Genomic DNA, 21,222 nt, shown 5'->3' with positions numbered 1-21,222 from the left:
TAGATGTTTACATAAATAGCAATATAATAAATAGTAGGACATATTTGTCCAGTTTATTTTACACATGAAACCCAAAGTGGAAATATGGAGATCTAGTAAATAATATTAGAGATTATGCTTCAAATGTTCCTTCATCCTTCAAAACTTTCATTGATAAAGATGAGCAAAACCACAGATACACAAACTTGTGGATAATAAAAAGTATAGATAATGAGGGCTACCTATATGCATAACATTTATATAGATTGTTTCGTAACAAAGAATTAGCAAGACTCCTTTGCTTCCCTTCTTCTAATGTATATAAGCTTTTTAATGGAGATAATCAAATAATTTTGGTATTCACCAGCTATTAAAATACAACGCCTAGCTAGTGATGTCAAAGATCATATACTATCCAGCACTGTAGGAAAAGGAGTGGCAGAACCTGGGGTGGAATTAAAAGAGGGATCATCTAGGTCACCAACTGGTTGTCCGTGAGAAAATTTTGGTGGTCCACAGAAAAATTATTTGCATTTTTTATACTGCACTAAATCAGGAGTCCTCAAACTGGGCCGGATATGTGCAATGAACGCTGCAGAGAGTCTCCCCCTTTGGGGTCTTTTTGTATGGGTTGGAAAGGGGCAGAAATTATGACTTGGAGTCTGCTTCAGCCTCCTAGTGTGGGGCTTTGGGCAAAGGCTGGAGCCGGAGGGCCTTGTTCCAGTGAGTTTGCATCATGGCCTGGAACCGCTGAGCCTCCAGGCACCAGTATCTGGCCTTGTACTCCTGCAGGTCTTCCCTCTGCTTGGAAAGCCTATGCTCATAGTCTTCAGTGAAGTGCTTCTGCTGAGCCTCCTTCTCAGTCAGATCCAATTTGAACTGAGGCAGTTGTTTTGCCAACTCTATCTCGTGGTGGCTGCTTAGCTCCAACAACTATTTCCTGTTGGGCCCTAAGGACCCTGGGTGGTCAGGCAAGGAGTGGCTGGGAGGGAAGGGGCGAGTAGAGGCTGGCAAGGCGCCCCTCGATGTGAGTAACATCGAGTTGGCCATGCCCACCCAGCCAGTCATTCAGCAGATCATATTAGTGGTCTGCGGGATTTCAAATTATGAATTTAGTGGTCCCTGAGGTCCGAAAGGTTGGTGACCCTTGTTAGGGATAACATTGTTTACCCTAACTGGTTTGGGTAAAAATAATAAATAAGTTATCATGGTTTGTTGGTTAAAGTGTGTGTAACTTTAACTACAAGAATGTAATTAAGGGTGTGGTTGTAAAAGCACCATAAAAGAAGCAAGTCAATTGCAGCTCTCTCTCTCTCTGGCTTAATGATCCCTAATTACTGGATGGATTGATGACTGCGTTTTTCCTTACTGGAACGGAGGAGAGAAAGGAGTGTTGATTTCTCAACGGAGAGAAGAGATAATACGGACTGATTTATTGTAAGTGAACTGACATTGGCTATTCAACACGGACTTTGCAAATTGAGTATCCCCGACTGGACTGACTGAAATGATACATGACTAATGGACCGTTTATTTTGACTATGCTATAATTCCTAATGGAATAAACTATATTTTTGATAGCACAAGCGTATCTGTTTTTTACTGCGTGTTAACTAAAATACAAACTTATCTCACACATTTACCTGTCTGCCTATCTGACTACGCTACACATTCTGTTTAGTTTGTTTTCCTTAACATTCGTTGGGGAATTCAGGCTTAACACTGGTTATGGGCCCAGAGACTGCAAAGTCAGTTTAACTAGGATAAAAAACAGGTTTATGTAAAAAGTGAGATTTTGTGTTGTTACACGTTACAGTAAACAGACAGCTGTGTTTTTATTAATTATAGTTTTATATCCATATATTGAAACATGGCACAAGTCAGTCTACAAAGTTTGTCCCTTATATCCAAGCTGGATGGAACAAACTATGTTTCTATGAAATGTAGTCTACTTCTACGAAGAGAAGGTCTGTGGAACATAATTGAAAACCCACCAAACGTAGAGGAATGGGATCCTGAAAATGAGGAAGATAGTCAAAAGATAGAAGACTTTAAACAGAAAAATGAACAAGCTCTTTGCATCATAGGACTAACACTATCAGATAAGCAACTTGTTCATATACGCGGAGAGCAAACAGCTGTTGGGTGTTGGCAAAAACTGAAGAGGATTTATGTCCGAGATAACGTTGGTGCTCACATAAATCTAACACGGAAGCTTTTCCGGACGCATCTCCAAAAGAATGGTGATATGCTGAGTCATTTGAATACTATGAAAAGCATTTTTCAAGAACTGCACGAGAAGGAGCTTATTTTCTCTGAACTATACCAGGTCTACATAATTCTATCTTCATTAGACGAAAGTTTTGATGACTACGTAACTTCCTTTGAAATTTTACCTAAAGAAAGCCTAACTTTAACTGATATCACTGACAGATTGATTGAAGAGGCCAGAAGAAGGCTTGAAAGAGATCAGTTAAGGAGGAAGCAACCTCAAAAGGAAGATAATGAACCTACTGCATACGCAATTAAAAAGTGTTTTAATTGTGGAGGAAGAGGACATTTGGCAAGATTTTGTAAGAAAGCAAAGTGCCAGAATGCAAGTCAGAATACTGGAAGTCATCAAAGAAAAAACAAAAATTTTGAGTTAGCCATGTATAGTAATGGAGTTGTAAAAAATAATTTATGGGTGGTTGACAGTGGAGCATCCCACTGTATAACGAATGATAACAAAAAATTTGTAAAAATGTCCATGAGTTCACAGCAAACGGCTGGAAAATGAAAGCAAAAGGTGAAGGTATTGCACATTGTTCTTGTATAAAAGAGAACGTAAAAATGTTATATGTACCTTAACTTAAATTTAATTTGCTTTCAGTTAGAATGTTGGTTAGATTAGGATACGTAGTTACCTTTAGGGGAGATACTTGCTTAATTGAAAAAGAAGGTAAGAAAATTACTGCATCTTTAAGAGGTGAATTGTATGTGTTAAATGATAATGGTTTAGAGGTGGCTAACACGGTTTATGATAATAAGAAACCTCATGATGAATGTATTCACTTGTTACACCGACGACTAGGTCATTTAAATTTTAAAATGATTAAGAGAACTGTTCAACTATCTAAAGGAATAAGTTTGAAACCTTGTAATAAGTATTTGCAATGTTCTGCTTGCAATCAAAGCAAAAGCAAAGTCATACCGGCAAATAGAGTTGATGGATTTACTACCAAAGAGCCTTTAGAGGTAGTATTTGCCGATATAATAGGTCCTAAAAAACCAAGTGTAGGTGGTGCTCGATACATATTAAGCATAATGGACCACTATTCTAGGTATGGTTTCTGTTTTCTAATGAAGAGAAAAACTGAAACGTATCTAAATTTCTTTAATTGGTTAAAATTTGCAGAGAGGAAAACTAAAAAGAAATTAGTAACTCTTATAACAGATAATGGTGCGGAATTTACAAATAATAAATTCCAGAGTAGACTTAGGATGGCAGGTATTCAACATAAAGTCTGCACCATATAGGCCTCAACATAATGCCTTTATAGAGAGACGAGGCCAAACACTGCAATCAATGGGACGGACTATGTTGTCTGATTCAGGATTACCTGACAATTTGTGGGGAGAAGCTATAATGTGTGGTAATCACATATTAAATAATGTTGTTAATTCAACAACAGGTGAATTACCATTCACACTGTGGCATGGTAGGAAACCTGATTTAAGTTACATTCACACATTTGGTGCACCAGCATGGGTGCATATCCCTCAGAAACAACTCAGAAACAAAGGACAGCATAGAGCTAAAAGATTATTTTTTGTTGGATATCAATCAAACCATAGATCTTATAGATTCTGGGAACCAGGTACATCTAGAGTATACTGCAGTGATAGTGCACAATTCCTAGAACATATAGGATGGAATAGATTAGAGCAAGATTCAGATAATGATGTAATTATAGAACCCTACAAGAGGCAGAAAGAAAAGACTAGTTATAAGAAAAGTCCAATTAAAGAAGAAGTCCACGAAGAGCAAATAGAACCAGAACAAGAGGAAATAATTGATCAAGAAGAGATAGATATTCAAGAACAGGAAATAAAGGAAAGTCCACCTGTAAGTCCTATAATACCTAGACGCACAACACGTGTAACCAGACCACCTGAAAGGTATCAGGCAAGTATAGTTTGCCAAGTAAATAAAGTTCCTACTAGTATAGATGAACTTAGGATGTATCCTGTAAAGGATCAGGAGAATTGGCAAAAGGCAATGGAAAAAGAGTTAAATTCATTAAAGGAAATTAAAGTATATGAAGATACCAAATTACCTCCAGGAGAAAAATCCATTGGGTGCAAATGGATATTCAAAGTAAAGACTGGAAATAATGGGACAGTTACTTATAAGGCTAGGTTAGTAGCTCAAGGATTTAATCAAAATGCATTTGATTATGATGAGGTATTTGCACCAAATTTAAAGGCTACAACTTTAAGAGCAGCTTTAGTGTGGGCAGCTAAGAATTATATCGTTAACCATTTAGACGTAGAAACTGCCTATCTACATGCACCATTGCAGCATACAATATATTTGAAAAAACCAGTTGGTATAAATGATAATAAAGCAAATAGCAATGATTGTTGGAAACTCAAAAAGAGCCTATATGGATTGAAACAATCTGGCTATGAATGGAAACAATATATTGTGAAAGAATTAAACAATATAGGGTTTAAATCTGGTTTAGCAGATCCATGTATGTTTAAAAGAGAAAATAATGGAACGGTGTCATTATTGTTATTATTTACAGATGATATTGCTTTGATTACTAAGACCAATAATGAAGCTACTGAGATTATTTCATTATTAGCCAAAAAGATAAAATTAAAGCATTTAGGTGAAATTAAAAAGTATCTAGGATTGACAATTAACAAAACCAAAAATGGATTTAAAATATCTCAAGAAGATAAAATTTGCCAATTAATTAAATTGTATAAAATGGAACTTTGTAAGCCGGCAAAGACTCCAATGAGTCAGGAAGTTTGCCAAACTGATGCTCAAAGCCCCAAATTCGATAAGACCATCTATCAATCTTTGATTGGTAGCTTATCATATATAAGCAATTGGTCAAGGCCAGATATTGCTTATAGTGTTAATCAGCTGGCACGATTTAATAATGATCCACATCAATGTCATTGGCAAGCATTAAAGAGAATTTTAAGATATCTTAAAGGAACAATGCACCATGCATTGTATCTAGAGCCAAAAGGTGATTTGATTCTTAGTGCCTATGCAGATGCAAGTTTTGCAACTGACATAAACACTAGAAAATCAACATCTGGGATGGCTATATTATTTGGTAAGACACTAATAGGGTGGAGGTCAATCAGACAACAGCATATCAGCTTGTCCACGATGGAAGCAGAATTTTCATGTCTGTCATTACTATGCACTGACTTAATTCTGTACAAACAGTTATTATTAGACGTGGGTATAACTGTTAAAGATTCCATTATTGTGTACAAGGACAACCAGGCAGCCATACAGTTAGCTACTAATATTGCTGTAAAGACTAGATCAAAGCATACTGATTTAAGATACTTAAATGTTAGAGAATCTGTGAAAAATGGTCTAATTAAACTAGAGTACTGCATGACGGAAGAAAACATTGCAGACCAGTTTACAAAAGCTCAAGGTGTAGTAAAATTTAAAGAGAGTTGTAACAATTATGATTTAAAGGTGTAAATGGTTATATTATTATTATATTATTATTATTATTACCCAAAAGGGGAGAATGTTAGGGATAACATTGTTTACCCTAACTGGTTTGGGTAAAAATAATAAATAAGTTATCATGGTTTGTTGGTTAAAGTGTGTGTAACTTTAACTACAAGAATGTAATTAAGGGTGTGGTTGTAAAAGCACCATAAAAGAAGCAAGTCAATTGCAGCTCTCTCTCTCTCTGGCTTAATGATCCCTAATTACTGGATGGATTGATGACTGCGTTTTTCCTTACTGGAACAGAGGAGAGAAAGGAGTGTTGATTTCTCAACGGAGAGAAGAGATAATACGGACTGATTTATTGTAAGTGAACTGACATTGGCTATTCAACACGGACTTTGCAAATTGAGTATCCCCGACTGGACTGACTGAAATGATACATGACTAATGGACCGTTTATTTTGACTATGCTATAATTCCTAATGGAATAAACTATATTTTTGATAGCACAAGCGTATCTGTTTTTTACTGCGTGTTAACTAAAATACAAACTTATCTCACACATTTACCTGTCTGCCTATCTGACTACGCTACACATTCTTTTTAGTTTGTTTTCCTTAACACTCGTTGGGGAATTCAGGCTTAACAACCCTGATCTAGGATCTCTATGTAGCCACAAGTGAATTAAGTCCAACTTTCCCCCTCCCAAATTCGGTTCACCTTTATCTAATTCGAAACACATGTTAATCATTAGATGAGAAGATTCCTGTGCACAAATAGGCTTTTTAGCAATAAATCAGTTTAATTGGACCTTCAGGTGTGGACCTGGTCTTTCATACCTGACAAGCAATATCTGAAAGGTAGAAGGTGGCTTGCTCTAATACAGGCCGGGGGAGAAAGGCAATTACCCTATTTTCAGAGAAAAGAAGACTAAATATTAGCTGCTGCCTGAAATTGGGACAGAATTTATCAGATAAGTCTAATCAAAACATCTAAACATGGAATCTCTACCATATTAGGAGTGAATAGTAATATGGCTGCACAAAATTGACTGTTACCCAGAGATCAGTCAAACTAGTGCATACAGGTAACTTAAGGTAAGAAACAAAAACTGAAAGATCTTTACTTAAGTCACAGATCAATAAAAAGACAAACTTACTGTTTTCCTGAACTCTGGCCACAAATCCCATTAATGGTAACTGAGGAGTTACTTGTAGGATGGAGGGAGGAGGTGGTGCAAGAGACACTGCAGAGAAGAAATACAAATAAATAGACTCCAATCAGAAATATAGTATAGAAACATGAAATAACTGGATAGACAATGTGGCATCTTACTAAATGCAATGGAGTGACTGGATAATTAAAAACTAGGTAATATTAATTGTGCAGAACATTGAAAATGGATAATCAGCTTTTTAAAGAATTTTTTAAAAGAATTCTTGGAAACATCTACAGTATCTACAGAATAATATTCCTGAAACAGCCCTATTCAAATCATACTTATTTTATTACAGCAAATAAAATGTTGCACAATATTATTGTGGCAAATGGAAATATTGCTACACTATTAATGCTGCTAAGAGAAAATGTTTATTCTTCCATATTTATCAATTTGATATAATATGGACACTTGACCCATTTCCGCTTAATCAAAATTAATTTAGGTCTGAGCATTTAAAGAGTGTGACTATGTGGCTAAGTCCTGAATTGCATTTACTAAAATACTTATATTTTTGTAAGTTTACAATCAATGGAAGCAAGAACTTTAAATAATTATTTTCTTCTGATTAGATAAATTGAATTGGGATTACATCACTATTATTATACATTATTTGGTACCTTCCATGATATCTCAACAAAGGAATAACAAATGTCAACAATTTATCTCCCAACAGTTTATTTTACAAAGTATTCTACCAAATAGAATAGAGAAAATAAGTTTTTGCAGAAGAAAAACTGTCCAAACCTAAGCAATTTACTTCACATTTTTAAAAAATACCTGCAAGTTTTGGGAAAGGGGGAAATATATGTGTCTGAACATAACATGTATATACTTGTATATCAATAGCACTTAAGACTTATAAACTGCTTCACAGTGCTTTACAGCCCTCTCTAAGCAGTTTACAGAGTCAGCATATTGCCCCCAACAATCTGGGTCCTCATTTTACCAACCTCAGAAGGATGGAAGTTTGAGTCAACCTTGAGCTGGTGAGGATCAAGCCCCTGGCAGTCAGCAGAATTAGCCTGCAACACTGCATTCCAGCCATTGCGCCACCACAGCTCTAATGTACCTTTCTATTCACACTTAAAACAAGTGAACTAGGTGTTCTTGGATTTGATGTTTCCATTACCAATTCCTTACTGTAAACAAACATACCAGAAAATTTAAAACCAGGACTTAGTTATGTGCTATGATATATAGAAGGTTCTTGCTAAACACATCTAGCTACTTCTGGTTAAAATTCTTCTATCAAAACTGGGAATTCTGCAGGGGCCTATCTTACCTGGATTCTGGCTATAAAACGGTCCTCCGTTGACCTGGCTTTGAAGGCTGTTCTGTGAAGTGATGGATGGAGGGCGCCTATATGGCAAAGAGCCCCCTATTGTTGGAGGTGTGTGCCGAGTAGCAGGTCTGTTCATGCTGTAGAACTGAACAGGATGACCTATTTCGACAGGTTAGAAAAAAATATAAAACCTTAAACAATCCATTTTTAGATGAAGTGATTCAACTTAGGCATGGCAATTCAAATTAAGTGAAACACGTTTCAGTCAAGTTCTCTAATGGAAAAAAATCCTACGTGGATGAGATCAAACAAATTTAAGAAGAAAACATTCTTAGATATTATTCTCTTGACTCTTAAAAAACTTGGCCAAATATAAAAGTAGATAACTTGATTATCCGGAAGTCAGCATTCCAATATAATACATGCATAATGTGCAAGTTAATTACTTAATAACCAGCATATGTGAATGAATTAATATGAAATGAATATCTACATTCTCTACTCTTTCAGCCACAGTGCTTCTCAGTGAAAATGTAGAGAGTCAGAATGCAGAAGAATCTCATGCTCAAGTACCATATGAATGGGTTTCACTAATTACAGAATGTTGAATTTCTCATGCCTGGATTTTCCCCAGTTGTTTTTGCATGCATTCGCATGCACAGCTCTTTCGCAGAAGTACAGGCCAGTCTGTTGCGATGCTTTGCCCAAATGTTCCTTTGAATAGTTCCCACAATCTTGTTATTGACCAGCTTGAGGTCACTTGGCTCAACATTTCAAAGGCAGGACCAAGGTCAAATCAAGGGCAATGGGTTGATACTGGTGGTCTCAGGATCACTGGTGGCTCCTGGGAATCGTAAATATTCTGGTTGATTTGCCAAAAATAATTTTTAAAAATGGCAAAACATTGCCAACTGTAAAACTATTGGTGTTCAGCATTGCCATCTCAAATCTTGTGAGAGATTTGATCTTAATCATTTTCAGCTTTTTTAATATATGTAATCATAATGAGCAGTTGTTAGAACAGTGAACAGAACAAATATAAAGTGCTCTGATGCAGAATGAGAGCTAGTTTGGTATAGTGCACCAGGCTAGAAACTGGGAGACCCTGTATGGTAGTCCTGCATTAGAACAAAGCCAGCAGGGCATTTTTGGGCTAGTCACCCTAGAAGGAGGCAATGGCAAATCACTTCTGAAATGTTACCAAGAAAACATCAGGGATTGGAGACCAGGCCAGTCTCCAAAAATCAGACACGACTGAATGGAAGGGGAAAAAATCCTTAAGTTCTATGCACCAATGATAAAACTTTCTAAGAGCTATAATTTGAAACATATAAATTTCACATAGCTAAATAGTGCTTTAGTACATATAGAAGGCTTATTTTCACTTCAAACCTATGTACTACTTATGTAGGAATAAAATAAACCAAGTTGATATCAGAAGCTGTATGATATGAAGTTAAGAAATAAAACTGTAGATAAATTTAACAGCATGAACATATCCCAGAGTTTCCTATTCATAGAATTAATCTAGCAAAATGCATCTTGGTTAATTGCAGCTTCCATCTTTCTAATTTTCTCCAGAAAATCAGAAAAACAAAACCCATTAGCTCCAAAATGAATCATCTTTATTCTCATATGGTTCTAAGGAAAAAGATGTGTCAGAAATGTAAAAGCACCCACATTACTACGAAAGTTCCACCTAAAATACCCTCACAAACCACCCTAAACTGCAAACATAACGCATGATTTTTGTTTTTCCAGGTAGACCTATCTGTTTTTAAGGAGGGCAGGATGTCAGATCCGTGTATTTCTTCAATGGAAGAAGAAGGGGGGGGGGGGACTGATAAAGAAATCCTTCTTGATGTAACCTGAATATATTTAATCTTATATTGAATCTGTATAACCTACACATGATACAATGGAGAGATGAAACCCAGATGGCTGGAACCTATCACCTCTGAGAGAGACAGCCAGGAGATGAAGAGACCATAAAAATTCCACAGTGAGATGTGTCCTGGGAAACTCTGAAAAAGATCATTCTAAAAAGGGGGTGGGGGGGAATTAACATGTTGGCTCTAAATACCAGTTGTGGTATTTACCACAACCAAATATTTAGTTGTGTCACTAAATACACATCAAGATAAGGGGAGGGGTTTTAAACTCCCTTATCTATCTCTGCATGCCTCAGAGACTTTAGACACTGCTTTTAACCCCTACATGAATTGTCTCATCTCAATAAAGGATTCCTTTATGATAGGTTTTGATACGTTTTCAGAAGTTCATTCTGGTTGATTGAATGGGAAAAGTTCTGTAGCCTGACATAAAGCAGCGTCTGCAATAGAGATCAGCCCAGAGAGGAAAAAAAAATTTTTTTTAAAAAAAACCTTAACTCTACCAAGGGGACCCTGCAAGAAAGTAAAATGTCTAAGTACAGCAAGGACCAAGGGGGTGCCGAATGCTGGGGAGAAACGTTGACAGTTACCAATCCAGATACTGACTCAGTGCACCCCATTGAAGATAGCGAAGCTGCCTACGAAACCTCCACAAAGCCCCGGTGGTCTATAGGTGTAGAAAAGAGAGACAGCAGGGATGGAAGAACCAGGGGAGTAACCCTCACCCGGGGCAATCGTAAACCCAGATGGAAATTGGAGCTGGAGGCCCTATCAGATCAGGAAGGATGGGGTGAGGAGCCACTGGCTGACGACCGACTGAGACGGTATATAAATTGCCTCATGAGGGAAGCCTTGGAGAACCTCGAGGTGAGGGATGCACCAGGACGCCAACGCAGGAGAGCGAGGGAACCAGAAAAAGAGACAACCCGAGCCGCCACCCCGGAATCAGCTGAGAATGATCGGGCAGTGGGACAAGCTGAAGAACCAGTAGCCATACCAGGTACCCGACCCCTAAATGCCCCAGAACAAGGGATTAAACCTGGCCAACCCAGAGACATACAACTGCAGAGGAAGGTCCCACCCCCCTAGGAGTAAAATTCGATGGGGACCCCCAGAAACTGGGATTTTTCCTGGTGCAAGTGCTCACCTACATGCAAGAATATGGGCGGGATTTCCCAATCCAGGGATCCAGAGTATGAGTCGTCACCCTAGCCCTGGAAGGGGCAGCAGCTAGATGGATGGTGACGCTCCACAACTTCAATGCCCCAGAATTAAGGAACCTCGACCGTTTCATGATGGCCCTACACCACCGTTTCGAAGACCCTCTCACCAATAGAAGAGCCTGTGACCACATTAGAGTCGTAAAGCAAGGCCGTCGCCCAGTAGCCGAGTACACTGAGGAATTTTGTGACCTGGCTGGCCGAGTCGACTGGCCAGAGGATATCCTAGTCTGTTGGTTCAAAGATGGACTAAATGACGACCTATATGCTGCCTGCCTGGCCCGTGGGACCCCAAACCTCCTGCATGAATGGTACATGATGGCAGAGGAGGCAGAGATAGACATGACTCGAAACCGGGACCGCAAGTGGCAAGTTTTGGAAAAGATCCCCACCCCTGGGGAAACAGGAAATTTTCAAACCCCAAACCACCATGACTCCAAGAACGTCTGGTTGCTTTTAAGTGTGGAAAGGAGGGACACCGTGCAGCAGAATGCCATTCGAAAACCCCTGCCAGAAAGCCACACCACCCATCGGGGGGAAACCTGGAACATTCAGCCCTCGAGGAGACTGGCCTGAGAGGCCGATTAGCTGTGGGATTCTGATTCCCCCCAACCCAGAGGAAGAACGCCCAACATTCTGAGGGGACCTGAGCCAGTCCGAAAGCGATCCAGAAGACGACCCGCTGATAAGCAACCCAATTGAACCAATCACTCTACCCCTAAGACTGTTTATCCCCAGCCGAAGGAAGGGGGAGGAAGTTGCAGCGTTGCTGGATTTGGGATGCACCCGATGCCTAATAAATCCCTCCCTTGCCGAGAAATTGGGGATCCAACTGAAAGAAATGGAAAATCCCATCGCTTTCTGCCAATTAGATGGAACTATAGCGGGGGGAGCCAGCTAGGTTTACCACAGAACTATTGAAAATAAGACTAGGAAAACCATAATGAGATGCTCACATTCATTGTAGCCCCAGGAATGGAAGAGCCGCTAGTCCTAGGTCTCACATGGCTGCAGAAATGGAATCCAAAAATAAATTGGGGGAGAGGAACTGTACAATTCCAGAGAGACGTAGTATTTGCAAATAGCTCAGATGAAAGGATAAAGAAAGGAACAGAGAACAGAGAGTCAGCCATGACCGGACAGTCAGCTGAACCCATTAACATCCCCAGGATCTGGCCCAAGTATTTAGCGAGGAAGCTTGTGATGAACTCCCACCCCATCGTGCCACAGACTGCACTATTGAAATCCTACCAGGGGTTAAACTCCCAAAACCACAAATGTACTGCATGTCTCCCAGAGAACTGAAAGAACTCAGAGCATTTATCACAAAAATTTAAAAAGGGTTTCATCGAACCCGCCTGACCAAAAATAGCTGCCCCAGTGTTATTCCACAAAAAGAAAAATGGCTCAGTACGCTTGTGTGTTAATTACAAAATATTAAACACGATTTGCATAGAGAATATGTATCCACTCACCCTCATGAAGGATGTTAGCCCACCTCTCAAAAGGAAAAAAAAATTCAAAGTTAGACCTATGAGAGGCATATTACCGCATCAGAATAAAGGAAGGGGATGAGTGGAAGACAGCTTTTAACACACCGTTGGGATGCTACCAATTTAAAGTGCTCCCCTTTGGACTGCAAGGAGCGCCTGCCGTGTTTATGCAATTGATCAATGAAACCCTTCATGAATTTTTATATAAAGGGGTTCTAGTGTATCTGATATTTTAATCTACACAGAAACGATGGAAGAACACATCAAGCTACTCCGTGCACTCCTCACAAAACTCTTTAGACACTAAACTATATGCAAAACTCTCTAGGTGCGAATTCCATCAAGAAAAAATTGACTATTTGGGTTATAGAATATCCCACGAGGGAATAGAAATGGACCCACAGAAAGTAAAAGCTGTACTGGACTGGGACCCACCGCACACCCGCAAACAACTGCAAAGCTTCCTGGGGTTTGTGAACTTTTATCGCCAATTCATTCCAGCTTTTGCAAACATCGCCCTCCTTATCACGAACTTGCTAAAAACGAAGGGAGGGGGGGAGAAACCCAAACCAAGGCAACCCCTTATCTGGACAATGGAATGCCAAGTGGCATTCGAGAAACTTAAACATCTATTCTCAACAGAACCGGTCCTTTTTTTAAAAAAAAAAAAAAAAACAAGTTTTATTAATTTTCAAAACACACAAGTCATCATTATCCATTACATGTTTAAACCTTTTTCCAATATAAATTTAACAAGTCAGATAAACTATAATTCTGTTTTAAACCATTTCCATATAAACATACAAAAACCTCTTATCCAATTTCCCTTTATTTCTCTTTACTCTTATTCAATTTTATTATTATTATTTCATCTATTTCTTTCTGACTTAGTTACCATTATTCTCATTCTATATTTCTACAAGGTTTTATTAATTCTCCCCCCCAAAAAAAAACATATACACACAACACACAAAACATAAAAAAGATCTTTTTGGAAAGTAACTTGGACCCAGGTATCTCTCTTTTCATGGACTTCAATTATATTCATGCTCATCTTACATATCATTACTTATTTTATTTACCATTCTAAGTCTTCTATATTAACTTCTCCACATATTTCACTCTTCTTAATTCTATCTTAATTAATCATCTTAATTTGAGTCATTATATTTATATCTTTTGTCCATTCTCTATTGTACCTTTGTCTCATTCCTTTTAAAAAGAAAGAAATTTCTCCTGAAATCACTAATCAGAGTATGATGCCTTTCTATCTCCCCACTAAATTAATCAAATTAATCTTTAAAATACCCAATCCGATTTTGCTTGGTACATTCTAACTGAATAATACATCCAAAACAATTAAATACATAGTTAAACAATAGATCTAAATATTAAAAACAAAATACTATAATGAAAGTTTTATAATAACATCAATACCATAATCTTATTAAACTCTTTAATTAAAGTTTAATATTCTAAATCTCCCCTCATATTATATTTTCAAACCAATCATCATTAACATTTCAACATTTTAATCTCTTATCAACTCTCAAGCCATTTAAATTTTCTATTTCTGATACAATACTACAATATCATCTTATGTACCTTGCAAAATCTCTTTGAAGAAATTATACTTATCCTTTATCCCTAAAAAAAATTTCTTTTTTCCCATTTAATTTCAAAACTTTGTAGCTTTTCTCCACCTTTTCCCTTTCTTTCTTCCGCCAACAAACCTTTCTAGCCCCCCTTCTTCTAGCCTCTGCCTTACTGGCTTCCCTTCTCTGTCGTATTCCTCTTCCCTTTTGTTTACCATCCTTATATTGATTTTGCACCTTGTTTTTCCCTTTCTTAAATGTTTTTTTAAATCTTAAGTCCTTTATTTCTCTTCTTTTCCCTCTTCCTTCCCTCTTGGTCGAGTTCTGAGATTTATTAAAGATGGCTTCCTCTCTTTGTTCTTCTTCTGCTGTCTTCATCTGTTGCAATGTTTGTTGATAGTTAATGAACGCCATTTCCAAAAAAGGCAGGCTTCTTTCAAACCAGCTTTACCATTTTGTTTTGCTTGCTCATAATCTTTTCTCAGTTCCTCGATAGAAGAAGCCATTATAAATCTTTTCTTTTCTTTTCTCTCACAACAGCCAGAATATTCCAAAGGAAAAATAAGACAATCCCAAAGTTATCAGTCAGTCCAAACCAAGACAGAGTTCCCACTCTCTCCTCCTAGGGTAGTATCAATTAGAGAAAAAGAAAGTCCAAATCTGTTTCTTAAAATCTTATTGCAATATATTTTAGTCTTTCAATCCTTAAGGCATCTCCTCCAACAAAGTCTTAGCATACAAATATTTTTTTTTAGTCCTCTCTTTTCCCACTCATCGCTTAAAGCCAGTTTTCACCTAAAAAAAAATAGGTTTCTTAATATTCACTTTTTATTCTGTAAAAAAAGAGGGTAAGCTATCCTTTCAGCACCATTAAACTGCCGCTTTTTTCCTCTTCTCGAAGGTGTCATTCAGAAAGTCGTACTTTTCAGGAATTTTGTTAAATATGTCTTAGAGTCCTAGGAACCAAGAAAAACTTTCTCCTCTCAAGCACCTTCTCCACTTCCTCCTGCGCATTCTTACCCGGCTGCCAGCTTCTTTGTGGCGGCCATTACGGACCGCCGCTGCACCGTCCTGGGAAAAGGGGTTCTGCCGGCCGGGGAGGGGGTCTGCAACACCCCCAAACCCTTCTCCGGATCCCCCTACCTTCAGCTGCCCCTGCAGGGCAGCCTAGCTCCGTACCCATCCGGGTCGGAGCCCCAAAAACGGCTAGCGCGGCAGGGATCGCGCAGCTTCGCAAATCCCTGCCGCTCGCGAAGCCGACAAACCGGAAACTCCCAACAGAACCGGTCCTTAAGCATCCAGATCCCGAACAACCTTTTGTCATCCAAGCAGACACTAGTGATGTCGCAGTTGGAGCAGTCCTCCTCCAAAAGAATGGAAGTGGACAATTACAACCATGCGCTTATACCTCCAAGAAACTGACAGAAACCGAGCAAAGATGGGCCATATGGGAGAAAGAGGCATATGCTGTGCGGTGGGAAATGCTCACATGGAGACATTTCCTGGAAGGAAACCAAATCCCCTTTGAAGTGTGGACTGATTACAAAAAACTGGAAGCCCTGAGAAATCCATGGAAACTCTCTGAAAAACAAGCAAAGTGGGCTCAATATTTTGAACGGTTTAAATTCACTCTCAAATATTTTCCTGGGAGAAAGAACTTCTTAGCAGATGCACTGTCCAGAAAACCCCAATACAACAGAAAAAAGATTGAGGTTATAAAACCAATGATCCAACCAACCCAATTAGCAGCCAAAGTAATCAATCACCCAGGCACAAGAGAAAAGAAAATCACTGACTGAAGACACAATGACGTCAATATTTAAGCAGGCACTACTTAAGGCTGACTGGCTCCAGGCTAACAAAAACACTTGTTTAATCAAAGATGGACTGGCCTGGGTAGAAAACAAACTTTATATCCCTGCAAGCCAGAAAATGGACCTCATGAAACGCTGTCACGACTCCAAAAAAACGGGACACTTTGGGTTTGTAAAAACCCTACACCTCATCAAAAGACAATTTTGGTGGCCGTCTCTCAAAAAGGACATTGAAAATTATGTTGCACGGGAGTCTCTGTGGTTAAACTGGGACATTAAAAGACAATGTTATTTGAAAATTCCAGTCTGGCTATCGACTATTGAAGCATTTTCTTATCCTATAATATACAAAAAGGAACAAACAGATATGGTGAAATATTGAATGAAAAGGGTGAACTTAAATCTATACAAAAACTAGAGGAACAAGGTATAATGATGAATTGGTTTTCATATGCACAAATACATTCAAGGTATGATAAAGATTCTAAAACAGAAGGTTTCTATGATAAACTGACTGACTTAGACAAGATTTTGACAGGTACTGATGAAAAGGTGATTAAAAAATTGTATGGATATTTATTAGAAATTAAACTAGAAGAAGAACAAGTTAAAAGAAACTATGATTGCTTGGGGGAAGAATTTTGGATATGGGATTGATCTAGAGAAATGGCAAAAATTGTGGTCTCAAAATTATAAAATGACAATGTCAACAGCATATAAAGTAAATTTGTATAAGATGTTTTACAGGTGGCATTTTCCCCCGACAAGAATAGCAAGAATGTTCAAGAATAAATCCAAAAAATGTTGGAAATGTCATCAGACACCTGGCTCATATTACCATATGTGGTGGATTTGTGCGGACGCTAAAAAATACTGGACTAAAATCCACACCTGGTTGGAAAAAATGACAAAAAAACATAGATTTGAAACCAAAGATATTTTTATTGGGAATTTTACTTGAAATATATAGTAAAGATTTGAAATACTTGATTGTAAATGTATTAACAGCGGCCAGGATTATATTTGCTAAAAACTGGAAAAATGAGAAAACACTATCACAGGAGGAAATCATTAAGAAAATATTGGAATGTGCTGAAATGAGTAGATTGACATTTGAAATTAGAGAACAAGATGATAAACAATTTTATAAACTTTGGGATCTATTCTATCAATGGTTAGACAAAAAAATATAATAATGAAATATGTAGACTTTTAGAAAATAATAAATATATAAAGATGTATTCTTTTCTTCTTTTTTAATAAAATTTTTATTAATTTTCAATAAACAAACATACACAAACAAAACACAAAACATGAAAACATAAAACTTCTTTTTGGAAAGCGGCTTAGTCCCGGGTTACATCTTTTTGTACAGACATAAATTCGAATTCATGCTCACTTTTATATACCATTTCATATCTTATTTACCATTCTACATTTTCTATATAGCTTCTCTCTTTTCACTCTCAATTCTATTTTATTTATTTCATCTCAATTTAAATCATTATGCTTATATCTTTTGTCTGTTCTGTTTCAGTTATCTATTATCTTTTCTCATTAACATAAAATTTCTCCTGTAATCACTGATTGAAGTATGACGCCTTTATATCTTTCCCCTAAATATAACACTTAAAATAGTATATAATTTTCATTCGGATTCTGCTTTGTACATTCTAAAGCTACATACTATATTTTAAAATAAGAAAAAATAATAAGTTTATATTATAATTGAAACAATAATCCATAGCAATTAAACTCTATTGTTAAGTCTTAAACATTTAACACATTCGTTTTGATATTTTATCCCATTTTATAATCGTATAATGTTCCAGTTTTCTAACATTATTTCAAATACAAATACAACAATAGAGTCTTATGTACTTTTGCAGAATCTCTTTTTTGATTATATTTTTACCCATTATCTCTGAAAAAATCCTGTTTCTTTACATCTTGTTTCAAACCTTTGTAGCTTCTCTTCCCTTTTTCCCTTCCTTGCTTCTCCAATCTAGCCTTTTTACCCACTTGTCTCTTGATCTCCACCCTCTTCTGTATTCCTCTTTTCTGTTGCTTTCTGACATTGTATCGATTTTTCACCTTATTTTTCCCCTTTTTGGTTGTTTTTTTAAGTCTTAAATTCTCTATTCTCTTTCCCCACTTTCCCTTTTTTTCCCCAGCTAGAGTTGCTTGTTCGTTAAAGATGGCTTCTTCTTCATCCCAATTTTCTTGTTGTTCTTGTAGTTTCTCATAAGTAGAAATCACCATTTCTAAGAAATGGAAAATAGAGCCAAAAGAGCCCTTCCCTTCTTGTTCCTCTTCTTTATACTTTTTGAATTCCATTTTCAGTTCATCAACAAGTAATGCCATTGTGGAAAATTTTTTAAACAACCCAAATGTTTTTAGTCTTTCAAATAATAATTTCCAAAAGTCCCAAAGTCACCAAGCGATCCAAATGCACACAGACTGTTTCATTTAACACTTTCTTCTTTTTACACTTTCTCTTCCTGGGGTTACAGTTCAGTTACAAAGTTCCAATTAAAATGTATCTTTTAGAAGTCTTGTTACAATTTAGCTCTAGTCTTGTAAATTCCAAGCAGCCTCCTCCAGCAAAATATTAATATTAATTCTTTTCCTCTCCCTTCCCACTTACAGCAAGAAAAGTTTTTTCTCCAATGTTCAGAAATCTTTATTGTCCCCTTGGCTTTAATTTTCCAATTTAATTACCTGCTGATGCCAAAGCTGGTTTTCTCGATTTCTCATTCATCTGCTGTCACCGTAAGGAAGGAAAGTGAGTTTTTTCTCCAATGTTCAGAAATCTTTATTGTCCCCTTGGCTTTAATTTTCCAATTTAATTACCTGCTGATGCCAAAGCGGGTTTTCTCGATTTCTCATTCATCTGCTTTCACCGTAAGGAAGGAAAGTGAGAAAAAACTTTCCCTTTTTACTTTCATTCGCCGCTTTTTCCGAGTCTTCTTTGGGAGCGATGTATCTTTAATGAAATTTAAATTCCAGGGTATTTAAATGTTACTTGTTATCCCGGTCAGCCAAAACTTTCACTGCTCAGCTTCCTCCTGCACATTTTTATCCGGATGAGAGCTTCTTTGTGGCGGCCATTGCTGACCGCCGCTCCACCGCTTTCGGAAAAGGGAGTTAAGCCAGCTGAGGGAGGGGGGTTGCGATTCTCCCAGACCCCTGCCGGATCTCCCCTGTCTTCAGTTACCTCTACGGGGTAACTATAGCCCCAAATCCAGCCGGATCGGGGCACTCCAGCGGCGAGCACAGCAGAAACCGCACACGATCATGGATTCCTGCCACCGCCGAAGCCCTGCAAACCGGAAGTCATGTATTCTTTTCTTATTATATCTACAAAATGATTCTAAGATAGATTTGGGATGATAATATGAACTGTCATAAAACAAATTAAGTAAAATAGGATTATTTCGTAAAACATGAATGAATAAAAGTATAGTCAAATGATTAATAATGATATTAATGTATTTAATATTTGATTGAAAATACGAGATTATATACAATGTAATTGTAATTGAAGACTACGAAATGGAAGCACAAAACAATTTGTAAACCAACCAGCACACTGTATGTATATATATGGAAGATGACTTGATGTTTTTATGTTTTGTTTATGTTTGTTTTAAAAACCAATACAAAAAAGAAAATTATGTTGCGAGCTGCCCCACCTGTGCTGCTGCAAAGAGAAGACAAGGAAAATCTCCTGGACTTTTACAGACAGTAGCAGACCCTTCTGCACCCTGGAAAGAGATTTCTATGGACTTTATAGTGGAGCTTCCCGAAAGTGCTGGAAATACTGTCATTTGGGTGGTAACTGATCTTTTCTCCAAACAGGTTCACTTTATTCCATGCCAAAAGATCCCAACTGCCAAGGCATTGGCAAAGATGTTTCTAATACACATTTATCGCCTTCATGGAGCTCCCCAACAGATTATCTCAGATAATGTTCAGTTCACATCCAAATTTTGGCAGGCGTTTTTAAACCTATTAGGCTCCACCCAGGGGTTATCATCATCAAATCACCCCCAGACAAACAGAGGTTCTGAACATTCGAACAGCATATTAGAACAATATTTAAGATGTTTTATTAATTACCAACAGGACAATTGGATTGACCTTTTTCCTTTTGCAGAAGTAACATACAATAACTCAGTCCATAGCAGCACAGGGTTCATCCCATTCCAGGTAGCCACGGGCCAAGAATTCAACCCCATGCCGGAACTACCCATCAAAGAATCTGAAATCCCTTCCCTTAAGGTGTGGATAAATAACTTGCAAGCCACGAGGCCAGTGGTAAGATTAGCGTTACAGGAAGCTAGAGCAGCTTTTAAAGTTCAAGCTGACAAAAAACGCTGCGATCCTAAACCTTTCAAGATTGGGGACCGTGTATACCTTTCAAGATTGGGGACCGTCCACAAAATTCTTAAAATCATTACAACCCTCTAAGAAACTAGGGCCAAAATTCATTGGCCCATTCCCCATCTCCAAAATTATTAACCCCGTGATGGTAGAACTTCAACTCCCCAAAACACTTAGGCAGATTAATCCAGTATTTCACTATAGCTTGCTCAAACCGGAGATCACTTCAAACCTCAGACACCCCCCCCTTCCCACATCTCCAACTCCCATCATGGTACATGGGGAACAACATTTTGAAATTAAAGATATCCTTGATTCGCGCACTCACCGTGGATCCACACAATATTTAGTAGTTTGAAAACACCTTCCTTCCACAGAAAATGAGAGGGTAGCCAAACGACATGTAAAAGCACCCACATTACTACGAAAGTTCCACCTAAAATACCCTCACAAACCACCCTAAACTGCAAACATAACGCATGATTTTTGTTTTTTCCAGGTAGACCTATCTGTTTTTAAGGAGGGCAGGATGTCAGATCCGTGTATTTCTTCAATGGAAGAAGAAGGGGGGGGGAGACTGATAAAGAAATCCTTCTTAATGTAACCTGAATATATTTAATCTTATATCAAATTTG

General features: G+C 37.7%; 1 protein-coding gene across 17 annotated transcripts in view; it reads right to left on the bottom strand.

Moving 5' to 3' along the window:
* Nucleotides 1-21,222, bottom strand: part of ABI2 (abl interactor 2) — a 78,127-nt gene that overhangs the window by 8,108 nt on the left and 48,797 nt on the right. For all 17 annotated transcript variants that reach the window (XM_087950010.1, XM_087950074.1, XM_087950021.1 and 14 more), the window contains 2 exons: nucleotides 8,188-8,346; nucleotides 6,843-6,929 (listed from right to left, as the gene is read on the bottom strand). In XM_087950010.1, coding sequence (XP_087806136.1) covers nucleotides 6,843-6,929; nucleotides 8,188-8,346 — 246 coding nt within the window. The remainder of the gene's footprint in view (nucleotides 1-6,842; nucleotides 6,930-8,187; nucleotides 8,347-21,222) is intronic.

The sequence above is a fragment of the Notechis scutatus genome, chromosome 1, assembly GCF_049901735.1.
Source record: "Notechis scutatus isolate UNSWTSFEM ecotype Mainland chromosome 1, rNotScu1.2, whole genome shotgun sequence".
In the NCBI taxonomy this organism is placed as follows: Eukaryota; Metazoa; Chordata; class Lepidosauria; order Squamata; family Elapidae; genus Notechis; species Notechis scutatus.
Note: the sequence above shows the minus strand (reverse complement) of the source record. Positions and strands in the feature narration are given on the sequence as shown.